The sequence below is a fragment of the Geospiza fortis genome, unplaced genomic scaffold (genome assembly GCF_000277835.1).
Source record: "Geospiza fortis unplaced genomic scaffold, GeoFor_1.0 scaffold130, whole genome shotgun sequence".
Classification (NCBI taxonomy): Eukaryota; Metazoa; Chordata; class Aves; order Passeriformes; family Thraupidae; genus Geospiza; species Geospiza fortis.
The window spans coordinates 10,314,064-10,336,131 of record NW_005054300.1 but is presented as its reverse complement, the minus strand read 5'-3'; the positions used below and the strand labels follow the sequence as shown (position 1 = coordinate 10,336,131).

General features: G+C 41.1%; 1 protein-coding gene across 1 annotated transcript; it reads right to left on the bottom strand.

The window, feature by feature from the left end:
* Window positions 1–5,906: 5,906 nt before the first annotated feature.
* Window positions 5,907–21,377, bottom strand: RBP3 (retinol binding protein 3). Its single transcript, XM_005417396.2, has 5 exons — window positions 18,386–21,377; window positions 11,498–11,688; window positions 8,627–8,769; window positions 6,492–6,796; window positions 5,907–5,948 (listed from the first exon to the last, which is right to left on the bottom strand). Exons 1-5 carry the CDS (start codon window positions 21,338–21,340, stop codon window positions 5,907–5,909), a joined length of 3,636 nt encoding a protein of 1,211 aa, XP_005417453.2. The 5' UTR covers window positions 21,341–21,377.
* Window positions 21,378–22,068: the final 691 nt, after the last annotated feature.

Below are 22,068 nucleotides of genomic sequence, written 5' to 3'. Positions count from 1 at the left end.
CCTCATTGATTGAGGAACCTTTAAGCATTAGAAAAATCAGAGCTTATATGTCAAAATAAGATAAGTTACTATTTCTAGCAGCATTGGTGGACTCTTATTCCTTTATGTTAGCTGAATCAGCTCCCTTACCAAATTTTTAAGTTAAAAACACATCTTAACACTCCTTGGCTTTGAAAGGGACCTGAATTTAAGACTGTTTGAAATCTATGATTGTCAACACCTGACTGATAGACTGCCAAAGAGGATGGAACTTGTAAAGCAGAATATCCAAGTTCTGTTCCACGCTCTGCTGCTTTTGAAATATCTTCTACACAGTGAAATCAACATGAATCTGTATCAAAATGTGAGCTGTTGTCAAATATTCTAAGACCTGTATGACTTTAGTAGGCATACAGATCTGATGGGAGTAGAGTTCAGCCTGTGGTTTTCAGGTTTTGGATATACCAAAGGAAACAGGGTATCTGAGTTAAAATTAGCTACTGATAGATAGAATCTGCACACCTGCTCTGTTCTGAGAAGAGAAACACAAAATGATACAGGTGTACATGAACTGCACTGCATTGCACCACCTTGTCTGTCCTCTGGTTTCTACATGGGCCAATTCCACCTTCTTAAAAAAGAAAGTGGCATATTCTTTCTCTTGCCTGTCCATGAGACATTTTTCTTTTGTCTACTTTTTTTTGAGCTTTGCTGAGTCTCAGCAGTAAATTTATACTGCTCAGAGTGGAAGGAAACACTGTCTATTGTTACTGCAGCCCATCTAATTAGCCTTTCATTACATTTTAAATCCATTTAGGAGCTTGATTTTGATAGCTTATGCCACTTTGTTCTTCAAGCAATCATTTCTCCTGCTCTTGTATAGTATTTTTTCAGGTTGTCTGATGTTTTGGTGGCTTGCCTTTGAACCTCACCTGCCTCATCAAGGGCTACTATTCTCTTTCAGTTAGAGAATTATCAGAAACCATTCATTTCCCAGCTGAGAGTAAAGGACATTTCAATATGCTCTATATGTTCCACCATTCTGATCATATACTCCAGTGATTTTTGAATACTGGACAGCATTTGGAGTTACCATGACGATGCCTTGCCTGATAATGCAAGTATCATCAAGTAAATATATCTGAATGAAAAAGAGAGACTGACAGTCTTAGGCTGTCAGCTGGAACCAACATAACCCACTCATTGCCACCTCTTGGGAGATATCTGGAAGTCAGGAGATAGTATTCTTCCCAATATATTGCTGTTGAACTTTAATACATGGCTCCTTCCTATTAATAGAAACATTTTTCTTATTGCAGGTTTTATTTTTGAAACATAAAGTGATAAAACTATTACATTATGCCTTTGAGTTCAGGAGACAGTTCTGGTTGGATTGTAACACAGCTTTTCAAGGTCAGTGATGGAAGCTCTTTCACTTGAATCGTTAAACACAAAATGAACAAAGATTTTGAAACATGGAGCACAGGGAACAGCCTTGCATTGAGTAGAGGATGGTGTGGTTTTCTTGTAATCTTTCCATCTCTATTTTGTGTCCAACAACATTTGCTGTGTAAGGAATATATTTATGGCAAAGTTTAATGGGCCAAATTTCACTCCACCTGGGTGCCAGCCAGTTTACTGTGAAGTCAGTGTCCATAAAGTGTAATGAAGGACTCTGTGGTGTAACTGCATTCATATGTGGTCAGGGTTATATTTCCCATTAGTAGTTTAGGCCAGATTGTGATCTCATTTATTCCAGTGAAAATCCAGAATAATTCCATGTTGCTACTCCTGATTTATATTAATTACTTTAAGATCAGCCTGGCCCAGTATAAATAAGACTAAAGATTTTTTGGTACCATTACTGCAAAATGTTCTTTTCTGTACTTACTGAAGGATGCCATGTTTTCTTAACAGTTTCATGATTAGAAACCTAGCTTCAGATTTCTTCTGGAAAAAGACAGGAGTAGCTGTATAATGCTCCCCAGTATTATTTTGGCACATCACTTCAACATTACCCTGCTCTAAATGCCTGTTTTTCCAGTGCACTACACCTGGTGTGTAATTTAGAATGAAACAGTACCAAATCTTCCGGGTTACATGGTTTCACGGATTTTGTGTTGGACAAAGTGTAGAAAATCAACCACTGAAAAACAGATGCTGAGTCTCAAAACTCTTCAGGTAGTGTGTTAGACCTACGGCCTGTAGGTTTGATTACTCACCAGTAATCAAACTTCTTCACTTTGCTTATGGTATGAGGCTTAAGCAGGCAGCAAGGTTACAGGGAGAAATAGCTTCCCTTTATGTCATGGAGTTTTCTTTGGGAAAAAAGAAGAGGTAAGAACTCTTACCCAGTTTCCTTGTGGGCATATCTCAGCTACAGCAATTTATATACTGTGATGCCAGGCAATGTAGGAATGCCTTCTGTGCACAGAGAGAGAATTATGAGGAGAAGCAGTTATGAGAAGTGGCAGAGCTGGTTCAAAATGCAAAAATGAGGAGAGGTTTTTAATAAGCTTGATTTCTGGTACTTTCCTCACCTCCTCCGGCTCAGGGGCAGTGCACTGTGGTCCTGGTCTGCAAAGATTGAGGATTTTCCTCTTGTAACATGGAAATCACACTGCAGGCAGTGTGTGCAATGCTGTCCTTGTTTTTTTGTAGGTGGCCATCAGCATAAAGATTGCATTAACAAATTTTTTCTTATTCTGAGGTAAAGGGGTTTGTGAATGAAGACTTATTTAGACACATAGCAAACCACACAGCCAAACAATATGACACCTTGTTGCCTGCTGCATCTGTGCTGGTATCAGTGCAAAACCATACAGATGCCAGCAGAACCAGAACTTGATTCCCTATGTATAAAACCAGCTCTTTGTCCAGGCACAGTGAAAATCTTTTATGTGTCTCAAATTTAACTGAGTGTCTCATCTAAACTGGGTTACATAAACCAGGGGGCTTATCCAAAATTTTTGGAGATTTTATTTCTTTAAATGAAAATACTTATATTAAAACTGAGTGAACCAAATATTGAACAGGCAGAAGGAAGCCTAACGAGACAAAGAAAAACAAACTTCCTATAATTGAGTCATGCTGGAAGCTTATTTCCCCTTATGTCTAGAAGTCTGAAAATTTAAATTGGTGCAGATGAAATCCTGCTGGAAGGAAAGCACACCACTAGAACAGGGGGTTTGTGAGGAAATGAAGGACTGCACTCTGTCCCCATGAAATACTGTGATTTTACAGCAGGGATCTCTGTCTTTTATTCAAGTAGAAATTCTAGGGAAGGGAGAAAAATAATTTTGTTTTTAAAACAGGAGGAGACAATTTGCAGTGAGCCGACTGGTCCTCTTCCTGTCTTTGCTAGCAACTAACTGTTAATTTTGATCAAACAACTGTTTCTCTTGACATGTGTTTCTGGATCAGTGAAAAAGGACACAACACAGGGCTGTCAAACAGGCTGTGTTTCTGCAATGGATAATGAGTTTACTGATAGGAAATGCCAGATTACGATAGTTGTTCACTCTCTGATCATTAAACCCTGATTTTTTTCTGATGAAGATGTGTTTTTGCATCGAAATGACATTCAGATGTGCTTTTCAGAAATATATATTTGCTTGTTTTTTATGAGGTATTTTTTCAGCAATCAAGGTAGTCTGCACGCTTCCTTGGATCTACAGGGCACTATTGCAGTTTAGAGTTCGCTTTGATCCCCTTGCTCGGCTTGGATGGATCTGGCAAAATAAGGAATGGGAACGATGGTCTAGCCCTGAAAATGAAAACTTTAATAATGAAAATAACAAAGGTGGAAGACCACAGGTTACAGAGACTGGGACCAAAGACCCATGGGCAGGGCAGACACAGCGAGGTGTGGGAGCAAAGGTGCAATCATGAACGTGAACTTGCAGCATGACCTTATTTGAACAGAGTCCTGAACCAACTGAGAACAAGAAGCAGAAACTTGACCAAATACAGGGTAGTTCTGTTAGCATACCAGCACCCAAGAACCCACAGTTCTCACTGTGACCTGACCAGGTGCCCCCTCAGTATATGGTTTGCCAAGGTCTGAGGTCAAAGCCCTCTGCAGATGCATCTGAGGTGGAAATATCAGCTGGATGAGATCCCAAAGGGCACAGTTTGGAAATCAGTGGACTAAGGCAGCACAAAAGAAATAAAAGCTGGCTGTCATTTCTTGGTTAGAGTTCTATGAATGCTGGAAGGAGAAAGAGGATACTGCTAGGTAGGCTGATAACATAACTCCTTTCTGCCTGTCTTTAAAGGGAACATGATTAGGATTAAAATTTGGGAAGTTATTCTAGGTGGGATGATAGGCAAATGGTGCTATAAACTGTGGAATGTCCATGTCAGCTCTGGAACCAGATGAGAGAAGGGTGGCAATTTCGTCATGTTTCCTGTTGTGTTCTGGAAGAGCACTTCTGAAATTGCTTGCCCCTCCCTAAAAACCTTCTAACTTTCTCATTTAAACCACAAACCATGGACTTTGCATAACTAATTTGCATTTGTGCTTTTGTTATTTTCAGACCTTTCAATGCCGTGTAATTTTCTACACAATTACTGACTGTAGTTCTGTGAGGTCTAAACTCATTGAGATGAGCATAACTATGACACAGCAGTTTGTGAAGACAGGAAATATTGCTTTTAACACACTGGCCTTTGTTAAGCCTGGCAGTTTCAATATTAATTAGCCAGTACTATGAAATAGCAAATAATATTTTGTCAAGTAATAAAATTTCTCAAGGTTGCACAATAGTTTTCCCCTGAAATCGATCACTTTAGTGAATTAACAGCATTATTGATTTAAAATGGACTCACCAGCAATTGCATCTTCATTGTTTTTCCAACTGGATTCCAATTTCTAGACATATTTATGATACATCTGTATTCCCCATATTACTCTGGGAAGAATTATTTGCTATTTGTGCCCATATGGTATAGCTTTTTGTCCTTGAATGGATAGTTTCTAAATATTGGGCTTAACAATTAACATTGTTTGTACATGACAGCACAACTGATTGTTTTTCGGAAAAGAAAGCAGTTTATCTGGATCATTGAGATATTAAAGAGGTTTAAAAGGCATTAGAAGACGTACATTAGTGTTGTTTACTCATTCATTGACTACTCATTTTTTTTACACATTAAGAGTATTTAATATTCTTCATACATATATTACTTTACATGAAATTCTGTCTGGGATTTAATTAATTAAAATATTTTCCACAACACTGAGAAGTTTAACAACAAGCTAGTTCATAAAAATCAGAACATGAAAATGTCTCAAAAGAGTTCAGCAATCACACTGAATGCAGTTGATAAGACAAATAAAAAGGATGGAAAATCTATTTAGTTCTTAAAATTTTCTTCCTGTAAAAACTGAAAGTCAAGTGTTTGACACAATTTATAAAAAAAAAAAAGACAGGAACTTAAAAATGAGCAAATGAACACCAATGTGTAACTACTGTAGACTCCAACTGAATTTTGGGGGACCATTTCCCTAATTTAATTATCTTACAGCTGACATTTTGTAGAGATGAGAAAATATGAAATCTAGATTAAAGTTACACATATTTCTAAATAACTACAAAGATATTTGTTTAACTAAAAATTGTAGGAAAGACAAGGAATTTTGCGCATTAAGCTCATATCAATATCTCTCTGAGTTATCCTGGAATCCACTATCACTTCATATGTAGCTTGATAGCAGGCTGCAAAGGATATTTTTCAGCTTTCTTTTTCTTTTTTTCTGTCTTTGTAGCAGGACAGAACAAAATAATTTTATCCTTAAGTAAAAAAGGTATGATTCTTTTCCTTGAGTCAGTTGATCTGGGCACAGGGTAGAAGAGTCAAGGTGCTGCCTTTGTCCTGCTCATCCTCCCCTCTGACAGACACTGAGAGGAGCAGGCATGCTCCTTTCAAATACCAGGAGTCTTGGACACCCTGACAGACTGGGAATGGTTATGTTTGGTACATCTAGATGGTTAAATGGAAAAGAGACTTAATTTGGCTCTTGCAGTTTGAAAAACAGACTCTTCCAACTACTGCTAATTTTAAAAGATGTATAAATAGGAATGCACACCATTTCCAAAGAAGAAGAGCCTTTTCTGTGTTTAAAGTTGTTCACATGGTTTCAACACAGACACCTGGGATTTTCTATGGGACAAAAGGAGATCTGTGATTGGTAGCTACACTTCACACTGAACATTTTTGTTTGATTACAGGAGAGGAATCCAGAAACCCCAGTGAATTATTGAAGCATTTCAACCACGCACAGAAAGAGCTGGGTTCTACAGAATGGGGAAAAATGCCAGCATGTTGGAAAGGAGTCACTTTGAGCTATGTACAGGAGTCACTTTGAGCTATGTACACAATCACTGACCATAGAGACTGAAACGAAGCTCCCACTTCTTCTAGGGTTTACATTTGGGTAGCTAGCTTTCTTTTCATAAGAACTAGGGATATGTTCCTCCACTGGGCTATCTAGAGCTGTATAGGTGAGCCTTGAGCATCTCTTTTGCTTTGATGAGTGCTGTTTCAGCTGGTGTTTCTATATGAGGAGGAATTCCTTTCCCTTCCCAAGAGGGGCTGTCTGCAGAGATGACTGATCTGGAGGTGGGGATGACAATGTAGAAGTTGGTTTCATCTACCTGATAGGTCTGTGGGGAATGGCAGCCACCACTGGTCTGCTCCCCAATGATGAGAGCTCTGCTCAGTCTCTTCATTATGTGTACAAACTCTTCAGCAGCCCCAGCTGTCACAGCACTGGTAAGGATTACCAGCCCCTTCTGAGAGCCATACCTCTCCCCTGTAAGGTAGGAAAAAACCCATCAGAAATGGATCCATTTTCAGAGATTTATTTGTATAGTAGAGCAAAGAGAAGCCAAGATAGAGGTTTTTCTCCCTGCCTGCTATTAACAACCCAAGAAGTCTGGAAATTTACTTTGTGCCTATGATAGTATTAAAGTACTTTCAACACTAGCCCAGACTATATGCTGTAAAAAAAGGCTGTCACCCTGTGTGGTGCTCTTGTGCCATCAGCTTCTGGCTATGAGCTCCATGAGGAGAGAAGCCAGCTCATGATTACTACTGTTATCTCTTCTGTGGCTTTGACTTTTACAGGAGCTCCAGATCTCATCAGAGTAGCAGAACAGACAGGTGAGAAAAATTACATTTTTCACCATTGCAGCAGGAGTAGTCAAAACTCATCCAGAAGCATCTTCAGTTTCACCCTCATCCCTGCTCTAGGAACATGACTGTCACAGAGCCTGGCCTGCAACTGTGCAGGCATTATTTTATGAAATTACAATTATAGTGATTTCCCATAGCTTTCTTATAGTTTGTAAATGGATGCTATACATGACCTTTGTCCCAAACCCTTCAACAAATACCCCTTTATTATTAGGATCTGAGCCAAATATCTAATTTTCTTACATAAAACAGCTGGCAGAAATAGGAAGAGCTTTGAACCTTACTTTCAATATATCTGAATATGCTAGTTACTTTTTGATAGTTTAGTTTCTTTGAAAAAGTGACCAGTGGGTAATAACTAGGACTTGATAGCTTGAAAAGTAAACTGGTCTAAAAATGTCAATTTATGAGTAAGAGTATGACATATAATTCTCATGCTAAATTTTAAGAGAGGGGCCCAATAGCATGGTAATTAATTTTCACACCATCTTTTGTCTTCTCATTTCACTATAAACATAATAACCATTAAAATAATCTTTTCACAGTAGATCTATATAATACAGGACCAGATCCAGGTCCTTTGAAGTTAATATGAGTCTGCCTGTTCTCTTTGATGGGAACTGGAGTGTGTCCACAGAAATCATATCCCTAAGCACAACCCACCTCTGACCGCCTGGGAAAATAGATGGACTCTGCAGACTGGGACAAAATTTAACCATTTCAGCATGATCCAGGCCAACAACTGCACACACCATTAACTTTTTTGCTGCTGTCTAAGCTTAAGAGGGGAAAATAATTAAACCCCATGTTTAAGGCTTCTTAGCACTCTAACTTCAGTCTATGAGCACCGAAGAGCTCTGTTTCTGCATATTGCAGCATCCTTTCAACTTCCACAAACTGGGGCAGGGTATGTGTGGGGTGTGTGTGACTCATTGCCAAATGCTTCAGACTCACCCAGATGTACAAAATTTAGTGTTTTTCTTTCTCTTGTCTGGACAAACTGGGGTATTATGGTGTTTTCATCTACTGATGTAGAGGATGACACAGGTAGGTAGTAGGGAACAATTTATAAAACTGCATGGGAGTGTTGGAACAGACCTTGCTGGAGGTCCACACAACACTGGATTAATTTTTAATTTTGGCAACTTTTAAAAGCAACAAGTTACAGCTGCTGTACACAGTATTTGGCTAAACTTCTGGGGACCAATTTACAGACCTCTGTGCCTAGCATACCCCATTTCAAGGAGTGATAAATTGTTTCTTTGTAGATGGCATTGATTGACATGGCTGAAATGCACATTTTTTGTTTCTACATTCTCTACACAGCTTGAGCTGATCATGGCAGGTGCTTCCACCAGCTCAGTTACAGGATTTAATGGCTCACTTTAAAATGACAAGGTGAGACATCTGAAATGAAAAGCTACACTAAAAAGAAATTGTCATTTACCTTTGAGCTGAGGCTGGGTCCATATCTCCTTTACTGAGTCACTAGGTCTGTCATAAACTTTGTCCAAGAGAACGGGGTGTCCTTCATCAAAGAAATATGAGCATAGGATTGCTATGGGTGTAGTGGAGCCTCCAATATTGTACCTTTTCAAAAATTAAAAATATTAGGGAAGCAAGTGAAAATTTGTGTCAGGCAGAAAGTCTCCCTTCCAAGTATTGTTCCTTAATATCAGTCCCAAAAAGGCTTATGGCTACATTTTGATATATTTATAGTCATTCTCCCCTATCAGCATTTGCATGTCTATCAGATAAGAAAAATCCTGTCTAAGAGTGTCAGACTGTTATTGCCCACAACTAACTTCCAAAGCAAACACACAACTTAAAAGTCTATTTTTTTCTTGATGTTACCTAGAAAAAATCAGAAGATAAGCAAAGACTCTGGATCTGCAGATAAACATCAGATTCTTGTTATTCTCCTCTGAGTAACCCATTCTGTTCCTCACACAGGCAGCAAGGAGTGAATACCTAAACCCTAGCAGATAAAAGTAGATTCCAATTAAAGAAACATATGTTTGTAGAACTGTCATGTTCTTATTTTTTTGCTACACAAAATGAGAAAACTTAGTGGTTTTATTGAGGTAATTTTTTTGTGCCTAAAGATTGTGTTAGTTGCTTCATTTAGCACACTCATAATTGAAAACTTTGGTTGCAGTTCAATTCCATAGCAGTCTCTGAAGATTAATTTTACTGAAGAGCCTGTCATTGGAGAACCCCTGCTATGAATACACACAATTAACTACCAAAATATTTTTGCCTGTCACTTTTCACTAATACTAGAGCAGATACAGCTCTAGAAATGTTTGTACTTTACTTACTGATAGTGTGGATTCAGTACTTTCCTGTAGGTGATTTTAGGAGTACCCAGCACAGGCATTCCATGCTGGAAAATGAGTTTATTCAGCTCAATCTATAGCTCAGTCTTTTCCCCTCCAGAAAAGGACCTGACAATCCAGGAGGCCTCTGTTCTGAAAAAGTGTAGTCATTTTTCTTCAGCATTTGGGAGCTGTATGACGGACAGTGTGACTGGCTAGAAGTTAAAGAACCATCTCCAGTGTGTCCCTGAGCCAGCCCAGCCCAGCCCAGCCCAGCTCACACAGGTGCCACCAGTGCTGCAGGTGGTGGCAGGCAGGACAATGCTGGAATGCTCTTCCCGGGGCACTCTTGCAGACAGTGAAAGTGCAGCAACTTTAGTCAGTGATAATGACTGAAGAGGTGCCTGAGTTTTATCTTAACTCTTGGATGCTAGCACTCCTTCTTACAGATGTCTTATGTGACCTTAGGGAGGCCTTTTAGTTTATCAGTGTCTCCTATCAATGCTGTGAGGGTTAAAAAGATGAATTCATGAGTGGCACAGCTGTTCTGTGAAGGGGGACTGTTAAGGTGAGAGACATTATGAATCATGGTTAATCCCATGCAAAATTGAAATTATCCAAATATGAAGTTCATGAGTGACCCAGCTGTTTCAGGGAGGAAAACTTGTAAAATGAGAAACATTACTCATTATAGTTAATCCCATGCACAATTTAAATCATCTTAAAATGATAAGATTGGCTAACAGAGAATTTCGGAAGGTTTGTTTGGGGTTCTCTTTTGTGTAACTTCAGAGACTGAGTCTTTTATGTGCACTCAAAGGACTGAAAATACTCTTAATAGAAAAAGAATAAATCAAAACCAAACAACATATGAAAAGAGCTATAATGATACCATTTGGTACCTGAGATGTGATTTCATCTTTGCTGTTTCAGTGCCCTCAGCCCTGAAATTTTTAGTTTGGGAGAAAACTGGGGTGAGAAAGAGGAAAGTCCCAATGCTATCTCAATTCTAGTGGAAGATGGTGGAGCTTTTGCTGAATTCAAATTCAGTCATGGGTATGTTATGTTGGTAGCTGCCTTGCCTCTTCTGTGCTCACACAGTGAGATCTCTGCTCTTGTCACTGTGCTCAACTTTTCTGCCCTATGCTGAAAATCCCACAAGAATATTAAGAAGATTACCAAATATTAAGAGCCCTATTATGATAACAATAGATACAAGTGGTTCTAACATTAAAACCAAGTTCTTACAAAGTCCCCCTTTGGTTTATATTTGTAATGTTTTGGGCTCACACACATTAGCTCTGGACCACAACAAGGGAATTACTTCCCTAAATATTGTGTAGGAAATGTACATTTTTATATTAATCTGCTTTGATAGCTGGTGACAAACGGATGGCATCTTATGGCTCATAAGATTTGGAGCACTGTTGACACACTGGAGTGTCCAGCAGAGCTCTAAGCCGAGCAGGTGTACGATGCTGCAGCTTGGTGCAGCAGGGCCCAGGAGGGCTACAGGACCTCTGAGTTCCTCTGTGCACAGGGCCCATTCTGGACAGACCTGATTGCCCAGAATTATTTAGCACTGCAGATATGGCAAATTAAATTAAATTAAATTAAAGGCCACAGCCTTAAACGGGGTCTGTCTTTTTGACTGTTGAATCACTTGGCCACTACATGAAGTAAAAGATTTATTTATATATATATGTGGCACATGGAGAGTTAGATTGGAGAAATAAAACACATGCAAGGTCCAGATTTGCATTCTGCAAACTACTCCCTAAATTTGCCTATTTAGTTCTAAACATCTCAAGTGATAATACAATTTATCTTGAGATATACTTCCAGACTGTTATTATTTTCCTTGGCTGTTTTCCTTTTCTCATTCAATCCTAGCAATGTTAGCCTGTAAACAGGACAGCAAGCCATGTAAAGCTAATTCACTGTTACAAATAAAATGCTGCTTTGAAAGAGCTTTGGTTATTTGCCATTCAAAGGTTTACCTCATGTCTATGATTAATGCATCTGTGTGAACAATCTTCTTCCAAACATGCTCTATCATTAGGTCAGACACCTGGGTTAGAAGTTCACGGTCTCCAAACATATCAAATCTCAGATAGCCGATGTTGTTTTCAAATACATTTGTGTGGAATGAAAATTTAATCAGATCTTCAAATACTTCTGGTGGAGGGATCTGAAAGAGTATGGAAAAACAAAACAAATCATTTGCTGGCACTAGCTTGACACAAAATTATGTGGGTCATGTTTAATCCAGGTGGGATATGTATGAGGAATGTGACCAAGTTTGAAAAACATAATAAATTTTACAGTATATTTGCACACTAAGCATAGGTTAGCATTGCCTGATGAATCTTTGCGCAGCATAAGGTTTATCAATAACACACCCAGAATCCAGACCAGGCTCCTATATCCCAGAGCTCAGTTTATTTTTCAAAAATACAAGAATTTCCTTGAAGCAAAGAGGCTACAAGAACAATCCCAGCCTGCAGCACAGCCCCCAGGCCTGCCAGCCAAGCCCACATGTTGCCTTTAGGGGTTGTTTCTAAACACAGCCCCTGGGACTTTCATAATCTCTTGATTGGCCTCATGGCACAAACAGCTGCTGGCTGCCGGTGCAAGTGCCCCAGCCCCTCTTAATGACCCGGTCCCTGTGAGAGTGAGGAACCTGATGTGTGGGGCATGTGCTAGGATACTCATGAAGCAGATATGTTAAATCTCTTATGTGATGGCCACGTGCCTGGAGCCTCACGTGTTAGGTTGAGATTTATTTAATTTTGCCTAGCTTATGTTATTAAACAGCAGACATTTTTTAGTAGCAACGTGTAGCCAAATAATAAAGTTCTCCTAGTAACCCCTGTATGCATAGAGACACAGCCAGCTCCTGTTGCTAAACTTTTATTTGTATGCAGTATCTGAAAATGGAATAGTCTCCCTCAGCTTGAGATGACTTATATGACTTATATGACCTTCAGCCATTTGGTCTTTCGTCCTCAGGGTTGCTGTGAAAATGGTGTTATACCTTCCTTTTAATCAGTTGCCCTCTGCCATAGCTCATCCCCAGACAATCCATGCTTTTACACTCAGAAGAACAAGGAGTCAGCCTGAGCCATGTGCTAGAGGTGCTCTCCCAGTCTACAACATGCCACAGAACTGGGCAGGCACTTGGTCTTTCTGCAACTGCAGAGAAGTCGAGTGATCTCCTGACCCCTGTATAGTGCTCTGGGCTGGAGCTGTGCTCCTGCCAAAGGCAGGTCTGCCACAGCAGAAAGAGGTTTTCCCAAGGTGCGTGAAGGCAGCTGTGTTTGAAACAGCTTGAGGTTACCTAGGGGAAGATTATCTACCATATGACACTTCATCATTCAGTCCCTGATGTATGCCAAAATTATCAAAATTTCAGTCATTAATTTAAAAGCTCTGTTGGCCAGTAGCTGATGATCTGATGATAAGGAGAAACTTTTTTCTGTACTCTTCTTTATCACTATACCTTGTGAAAATAACCATTGTATCTGGACTGTAAACACATCAGTCCAGCGCTGCTGGGTTTGTCATTTCCAATCCACTTCTCAGTGACAGCAATGAAACTTGATCTGTCCACTGTACTTTGATTAATTAATCATAGTTTTGAAAAAAATATCCAGCATGCATTGATTGTTCTGACAGAACTTATGTCTAGTTCAGAGATACTGGCCCCCCCACAGGAGGAAAATAAAAATGTCACTCATTAGTAACATCTACGAATAAAACTGATCTGTTAATCTCAGCCACTTGCTAATGATATTTTAACTGAACACACAAATGTCTTATCTCTATCTCCAGTGAGAACTGCTAAATGCATACCCATAAACATGTTAAGAGTAATTGTCTGATAATTTTTTTCTCAACTTTTTCTTTTACTGTGATGCATCACATTTTTGTTCCATGAGGACTTCAGTTTTGATAACTTTTGAAAATTCATTATAAATTTCAAGGTGGGAAGATTGCTCACCCCAGGTCTCATGAGGTGAAATAAATGTGCAAGGATCTAAATGAAAGCTCTTCATGGCTGCAAGAAAAGGTATGAAAATGTATCTGTTCTAAAAGTTCTAAGATTGGAAATCAGATGAAAAGCAGTCAGAATGTAATTTTGGGGTGCCAGGGAAAGTATCTGAACCTTTCAGCAAAAGAGATAAGGAGCCACTGATTGATATTTGAGAGTTACTGCCCTGCAAAACTGCAGGTTCATGACCCTGGCACGTGGGCCATGTGCTGTGGGTACCTAAGGAGGTAAATCAAGCTTCAGAAAGGAACCACACGCTCTCCTTTGGAAGGCAGGGCTCTGTTTGCTGGCCAAGGACAAGCTGGGACAGAATGCAGCTGAAAGTAAGATCTGCTGCTCAGTCAGACAGTGTTTACATACAAATGACTTGTTCTTCAATATAAACCCTCAGGTGCACACTATAAGCAATGTGGCTACACTAAAGGACCTCCAAGCTAACTCCACTTTAAGCCAAGGAAAAATGTTTTTTCATTAACTGTATAAGGGTCTGCAGTCCTATCTGCAGCCCCCTTTCACAGGCGAGTGGTGTAAGTAAAACACAGGATGTCACACAAAATAGGACCTTAGAATGCTGCCTTAGGACTTGTGCATGGAGTTTGATCCCTGATTCTGACACAAACCCCAGACACTGGCAAACCACTTTTCCTCTCTTCCCTCTTTTCTCTCTTTTCATATCTCCCTTGTTTTTTCTATTAAGATGGAATCTGTTTTTCCATAGCTATTTTTGTGCTGACCATTGTAAGATAACTCTGACTTCCATTAAGGTTGCTAGTGCTGTCAACTGCTGGCTGTTAAAATATTATCAGCAAACACCCTTGCAACACCATTGCAAACCCTGAGATTAGTTTAAGAACCATGAGATCTTGAGGGCTGAGTGGCAGAGTTGCACTTTTCTCAGAATGCTTGTGTTCCTTGTGCACACTTACAGGCTGGAATGGAACTGTTCATCAGGCCCCCAGCTCAGGGACTGAGCAGGCCCAGCTCTAGCCCTGACAGCTCATTCTCACTTGCTCTTAACAACACACATTTTACTGGGTAATTTCCAGGCAATCCACCCTATTACGTCACCAGCCTTACTATTAGAGAGATGTTTTCAAGATCTGGTGTAAACAGTCTAAGTTGTAACTTTGTACTGTTTAAGTGCATTGCTTCTTGGTCTATTTACTATGGACAAGGGAAGAGATTATTCTTTTCATATTTGAAACAGTCTCTTACGTATCTGAAGACTGTTTTCATGTCTCCTCTCAGTTTTCTTTTCTCTGGAATAAACAACTCAAATATTTTAAACTTTTTGAAGGCTACTTTTATTCATTACTCTCTTTACTCCAGTCCCTCTTTTCTGCTGTCTCCGTACTTGAGCCACATCGTTCCAGAAAACCATTGCCCAAAACCTTTCATATTATACTCTAGATGAATTTTCCTTAGAGCTAAATGTAGCAGAAGTGTTCATGTCTTCCTGATTATATTCTTCCTTATCCATTCCAGTTTGATGATGATGAGTATTTACTGCAACAGCTTGACCCTATTGACTTGCGCTCAGGTTATGAAATCTGAAGCACCCATTTACATTTTTACAGGACCCCCCCTAAACAAGCTACTTTTCTCCCAGATTTGTGCAGTGAACACCTACCACCCCAGAAACGAGCAAGCAAACATTGCAAAAGGTGAAGAGCCAATGAAAGTTAAACATGAGGCATTTTTCTCTTGCATAAACTTGCATAGTACCACTGACTTTACTGTGTTTATGTTGATATAAATCAACATCAGATGGGCCTACAACAAATTTTTTTCCACTTGTTAGCAATAGATGTAGGAATTTGATTTTTTATCTTGACACTTGGAGGCTGACCATTTTGATTTCACTCATTAATGAAGAGATACTAACAAACCGTACTTCTTTCTAGTGAAGCATCTCTAACTACTGCCTCCTTCAGCAAGAACAATACTCTCCTATATATAGATATTAATCATCTGGAAACAGAAGGACTTGAAATGCAAGAAAAATCTCTCTTTACAAAGGATTAGTTTTTGCCTGATATTCTGATCATCATTTTCAGCTGCTTATCTAAACTGTCATTACAAAAATTCTCTTAGGTGAAAAGACCGCACTAAAAGTATTTGGTCATTAAGAAGGGGCCAACATAATTACTCAGGGAGACTCCTCATCATTTAAAATGGACATAACACTTATGCCAAAATCAGGCAGCAGTTCTTCCATAGATAGACAGTCACAAACACAAATGTTTCAGTATATAGAGGAAGGTTTGACTATAGAGGGAGAGAGAGACAGAAGAATAAGAAGCAAAGACTTTTAAACTGCAGGTCAGCAAGTTTGCAGAGCTCTGCCTTATAAGCAAAATATTATTTTCTGTATCACAAAAAATACAGACAAAATTTGTCTCAAGGAGGTCTGACTTTGCAAAGTGGCATTTATGCAGCTGACAGCTCTGACTAGCAGTGACCTTGCTGCTGCTTAGAGGAGACATATTCACTCCTCTGTACTATGCTTCAGCAGCTATTCTAGTGCAGCAGATGCACAGGTCTGCATGCATTTCACTTGTCTGTCTCCTATGTCCCATCCCAGCCTTCCTGTAGTTATTCATCATCACTGTGTTAATTGTGTTGGATCTGCTTCACCATCAAGGTCATTAACAGTAAAATTCTGCTGTCAAGAGAGAGGGTGGCTTGGAAGATAGGTAGCGCAAGAGAAAAACTATCTCTTAGGTTTTTAAGGAATAATGTGATAAAGATCAAGAGAGCCACTATGTCCATGTATCGGGCTGCTGAATTTAATTTTTTTTTAAATTTATAAACGCAGCTAGGGCTATCATATATGCTTCACTGTACTCTAAAGGTATTTGCTCTCTGGGGTGTACTGAAATGTTCCACAGAAAGCATCCATCTTATGGCTGCAAAAACAAAACAGGAGATGAAGGTACTCTTGCTGCCCAGGGCTCTGTGGAATGAGTGCATTTTCTTTTACCTCCATCTCAAGGAAAATCCTTTAATGACTTCAGTGTCTTCATTAACATCTTAATGCTCTCTTGTCTGACTCCCCATTTCCTCCAGCAGTATGAGGGAATGCTTCTGCCTCTGGAAACCATTTTAGTCTCATAAGAGATGTGATTCTCTGCTCTTTATACATTATTTCACTTTGGAGAAATCTCACATTTGTCCTAATTCTCATCCACACTGATGTGATTTCCTTCTTATGGGTGTGTCCCTCACCTCTTCCAATCATTTTGCTTGACAAAGAACTATGGTAAAACAGAGGCACTGAATAACATAATGACATTTCTTCACTAGCTCTATCAGGATCAGAATTTTATGTCATGTGACAAATAAGATACTTGTCCTCTATGCCATGTTCTTGACGTTTAAGGTCTGAATAAAGTAAGATCTGAACAAGTAAAAACCACCAAGACTATTCATTAACAACCTTCAATGAACACAGTGACTAATTTACAAGATTTTTCCATTCTGTAGAATGGGGAGAAATTATGATGTGTTGCTACTGGTATGTTGATAATAACTGAGCATGGAACTCTGCTCATTGAAATATCTTTAGAGTGAAGTTTTCTTCACACAACCAAGTTAGGAGGGAGAGTGCTGGAATATAAAACTCCTTTAATTAATTATTTCCATTTAATCTTAGAGGCAAGAATGGGGCCAGCATCTCTTGGTTAACAAACTTGAAAAAAACAATGCATCCCTGGCAATGCTTAGACTTTGTCCTTTACCTTAGTATTTGTGATAATACCACAAAGGTCATGGCCACTTTAAATCATGCATGCCAAAAATTTCAGAGTGTGGAAGTCCACGGATTTCCTCCCCCAGGAAACATTTAATAGTTACCTGACACTTGGTCTACTCTGGTTCATTGCAAAGGCAAATGCATTCTCTTCAAAAGTAATTTTATGAGTCCCTGGAGAGAATAGGTCTCTGATAGCCATGCTAGTGCAGTAGCCAGAAAGCAGCTAACTCCATCCAAGAAAGGGATCAGGTTATCCTAACCCTCTATTTAATTTGAAGATGGAATTTTAACAAGTGCTCCTGGGAGCTCCCTCCAGCACAACAATGAACAAGAAAGATTGCCAAGGCAGACCAGTGTATAAACACTCGGGCTCAGAACAAAGCACAGACTGTTATGCAAACCACACAGCAAGGGCAAAAGTAGATTATTAAAAATCAATTTCTCCCTGGGGTCACCTAACTTCCACCCAGATACTTCCAAAATATTTCTAGGTCACTGGGAAACTGTCTGATGCTGAGCATGAGATACAATTAGAACAACTTTCCACTGCCACTATCAAAGGAGTTGCTGATTATTCTGGTGTAATAGATGTCAGCTGCTACAATTTTATATAGAGAGGTCCATCAAAGAGCACATGGCTGCATGTTTAGTGAGTTGTATGCATTTACTCTAGTCCAACTAAACTTCCCTCAAACTACAACCTGGGTTTGAAACCAGAGGGTTTCTGAATTAATTACAGCTGGAAAAGCTGCATCATTGAAAGAGGAGGGATCACAGAAACAGTGAGATATCTTACCTCTAACTCTGAAACCCTACATCTTTGCTTGTGGCATATGGCAACTGAGATTTACAGTCTGAAGGTTGTTTCCAAAATCTATGCATCCAGAACTACCATCTAATTCCACAAGCTGCTCCCCTAAGTGTCAGAGACAGCTCAGCTCACAAAACCTACCCAGGCATTGGCTTCTCCTCTGGGTACAGGTAAATCTGGATGGTTTGGGCTAGAAAAAAGATAAGGTATCTGACTTAATGCTCCCATTCCAGCTGCCATCTCTATAGCTGAGTATGAGAGAGCTGTACCTGTTTTGGCATGAGCCCTGGGATGCTGTCCTTGGCATGTTCAGGGATGTAGAGTAATTTCAGGTGTTCATCATCAGAAAGAGCTTGTAGGATGGCGGTCACCTTCCCAGCAAGTTCTTCCTCTGTATTGATCCTTTTATCGTCTTTGTTGATGTTCTTTGTGAGGTTGGATGCTACAACAGTCCCAATGTCCACAAAGGCATAATTATCTGCCACAAGCTTGCCTACAGTTTGCAGTATCTGTGGCACCTGGGCACGCAGGTTGGCAATGTGCTGAGCTACAGCCATGGCTTCGCTGGCCGGGATGGTGATGTGTGGCTCCACCCCAGACACACTCCATACTTTTCCAGTGACTGGGCTGAGCACCACTTGGCTGGGGATGGAGGCATACAGGGAACTGTTCCCAACACGATAAATGCCCACCGAGAGGGATCCACCGACTGTGGGCTCACCAACAACCGTGGCCCGGTGTAGATCCTTCATGGAGCGAGTGAAAGCTTCAGCTGCTGAGCCACTCATGTGGCTTGTTAGGATGTAGATGTCCTTGAGGGAGCCGTATCTCTTGCCAGCGAGCTGGGGGAGAGTCCACACCTCTGTGCTGCGGGAGGTACTACGATCGAAGACAGTGTAGAGGTGTTTCCGAGGCTCAGGGTCAAAGAAGTAGGAACAAAGTATTGGGATGGCAGTGGAGTAGCCACCTGTGTTGTACCTCATGTCAATGATCATGGCATCCGTGTCCACCAGCTTGTTCCATACCATCTGCAACAGCTGTGGCCCAATGGCCTTCACTGTTTCTGCCTCAGCCATCATATCAAAGCGAAGGTAACCCAGGTTCCCTGGCAATACTTCAATTTTAAAGAGTGCCTCAATGATGTAGCTCAGCTCTTCAGGGCTGGGAATCACATTGGGAAGCTGCTCTTCTGGTGTTGGTTCCACATGGCTGTGGAAGACGTGAAGCCGATGGTCTCCAGAGGCCTCCTGCAAGTCACTGGTGAGCTGAGAAGCCAAAGTCTCGGGGTCTATAGCTGATCTATAACCTCCTTGGGCCCGTTTGGTGCTGAGCATAGTGCTGGCCTTAGCAGCCACCTCTGGGATGGCATAGTGAGCCTCCAGGAGCTGCCCGGTACCCTCCAGAAGTACTCCCATGTTCTTGTGGAAGGCCAGCACTTCTTCAGCCTTCTCCAGTGCATCGTCAGCCAACACTATGGCATCAGGAACAACTCCTCCACCCATCCAGCTTTCCCCGTGGTTGTCAATGAAGGTGATAACAGGAACTGTGATAGTCAGGCCACGGGTTATTCCCGGGCCGGGCTGTAGCAGAGGGAAGGTCCGGGTGTGTGAGAGGCTTCCTGCCGTGATCTCCCCGACCAGTGTGGCACGGCCCAGGGACTGCATGAGGTAAGCAAACTCCTCAGCAGCTGTAGCAGTGTGGTGGCTGGTGAGCAGGTAGATGCCACGCTTAGCTCCATAGGACTGGCCCAGCAATTGTGCCTGGCTGTTGTGCTCCTGGGTGTGGTTGGTGCGTCTGTCATAAGTTGTGAAGAGATGGACAGGACCAGCAGCAGGGTCTTGAAAGTAGGAGAGTAGCACAGGCACAGCAGAGGAGGAAGGGCCTCCAAGGTTGTAACGTAGGTCCATGATCAAGTTCTCTGTATTTTGAAGGGGTTCCCACACTTTATGTACAATGTAAGGCCCCAGCTTTGCAAGCACAGAGGCATCTGCAAATTCATCAAAGCGCATGTAGCCAATATTGCCTGGCAACACTGACACCTTGAAGACGGTATCCACCAAGGCATGCAGCAGCTGCTCATTGTCAGGTAAGTCAGCTGCCATTCCAACTGGCTTCTCAGCTGGGGGATCAGCCCCTTCACCTGGCATCATGACTCGGACCATCAGGCGGGGGTCATCAGATAAGGTCTGCAACTCAGTGTTGAGTTTGGTGGCCAAGTCCTCAGATGACTGCACAGAAGAGAAGTCAGAGGCGGCCAGGCGCTGCAGTAGTGCAGGCACTCTCTCCACTAAGCTGTAATAGTCCTTTAATATGTTTTTGAGGTGGCTAATGGTGCCAGGCACTGCTCTGCGCACTGCCAGGATATCCAAGGATTTCTGCAAGGCTTGCTCTGCCTCAGTAGCCACACACGGCATCACGCCACTCACTTCCCAGCTCTGTCCACCCCCACTCAAGGGGCTCACAGATCGTGACACAGGAACCATCATATAGAAATTGGAAGGACCAATACGCAGCTTCTGGATGTCCAGTGAGCCCCCGGCTGTCTTCTCTCCAACAGTGATAGCTCTGTTCATGTGCTTGAGGATGTAAGCCACATCTTCAGCCACTCCTGTGGTGTGATGGCTGATCAGAACAATGACATCCTTGTCTTTGCTGTACCTCTCTCCCAACACCTTTGGCAGTGTCCATATCTCTGTGGTGGTGTTGGAGGGACGATTGTATACAGTCTCAACATGCAGTCTCTTGTCTTGTTCATGTAAGTATGAGATGATGAAGGGGAGGCCAGAAATCTGTCCCCCAGTGCTGTGACGAAGATCTATCACCAGGGCAGATGTGTCTATCAGTGTCTTCCAGACCTTGTCCACCAGAAAAGCTCCAACTTTCTGCACAACATCCTCTCCTATGATATAATCAATCCTCAGGTAGCCAACATTGCCTTCCAGCTTGTCATACATGATCACATGCTCAATAAGACTCAGGAGTTGCTCACGGGTAGGGGAACCCTCAGCTTCTTGTTTGGGAACTGCATGTGGTAATGGCTCATAGGTAATCACCAGTCTTGGGTCATTCAGAGCACCCTGCACTCCAGCTGTCAGGACATTGGCCAGCAGTTTTGGATCTGAGATGTCCAGGATCTCTCCGCTCTTGATTGCTTGTTCAATAGCTTCTTGCATTCCCACTAGGTTTTCAGGATAGCAGTAATTGTCCAGAAGGACTTTAGCCATGTCCAGCACTAGTGTTGGCTGAAAGATTTCCTCAGCAGGTATGCTGCATATGATCAGTGCTGAAAACAGCAAGACATGTGTCCTGATCATTTTGTCTTTGTATGGAATAGAAAAGAAGTCAGAAGCTCTTATCGATCAAGATGAACATAGCTCCCCAATGACTCTGAATCACACTGAAATCCCTGTGTTGAATCCAGGTGCGCTGAACAGATCTCTTATCTGCATTAAACCTTTAATCTCATTAAAATGTAGTGCATCATCCAAAGTGCACCAATAGATGAAGTTCAGCTCCTTACTACTTCACAGGCCTCTTATGAAACAGTAATGAACTTCAATCATCAAGGAAGATCTTTCTAGCAGTAAATTGTTTCCAGAAGGTAGTGTATTGCCTGTTGCAAACTGGTCCTGGCTTATGCTGAAAGTGGGTAGCTTAAATGCAATACTGATTTTTACCACAGTTAGAACAGCAATGATCCTGCCTTTTACCATTATTTATGAAGAGCTTATACCAGGAGATTCTTCACTGACTAAGTTGTATCAATATTTAATATTCTTTCAACAATTGTTGACAATACATTGTCTTTGGTGTTTTTTAGTCTGAGCTGCAAAGGACTGTTCATACATTCTATGACTAAGGGTTCCAAACAAGGAACTCCAGACATTTAGCACAGCTCATAAAATCCAAGGTAATGACAGCCTTTTAATTTCTGTGCTGAGAATTGCCAGCA

What these genes read in the sequence shown, in the direction of transcription:
- RBP3 (XM_005417396.2), bottom strand. Translation starts at nt 21,340, where the DNA reads ATGGCTAAAGTCCTTCTGGACAATTACTGCTATCCTGAAAACCTAGTG. An exon ending in CAGGGCTCATGCCAAAACAG is followed by an intron (nt 11,689 to 18,385) that starts GTACAGCTCTCT and finishes ATACTCTTTCAG; the next exon opens with ATCCCTCCACCAGAAGTATT. An exon ending in GACCCAGCCTCAGCTCAAAG is followed by an intron (nt 6,797 to 8,626) that starts GTAAATGACAAT and finishes CCTACCTTACAG; the next exon opens with GGGAGAGGTATGGCTCTCAG.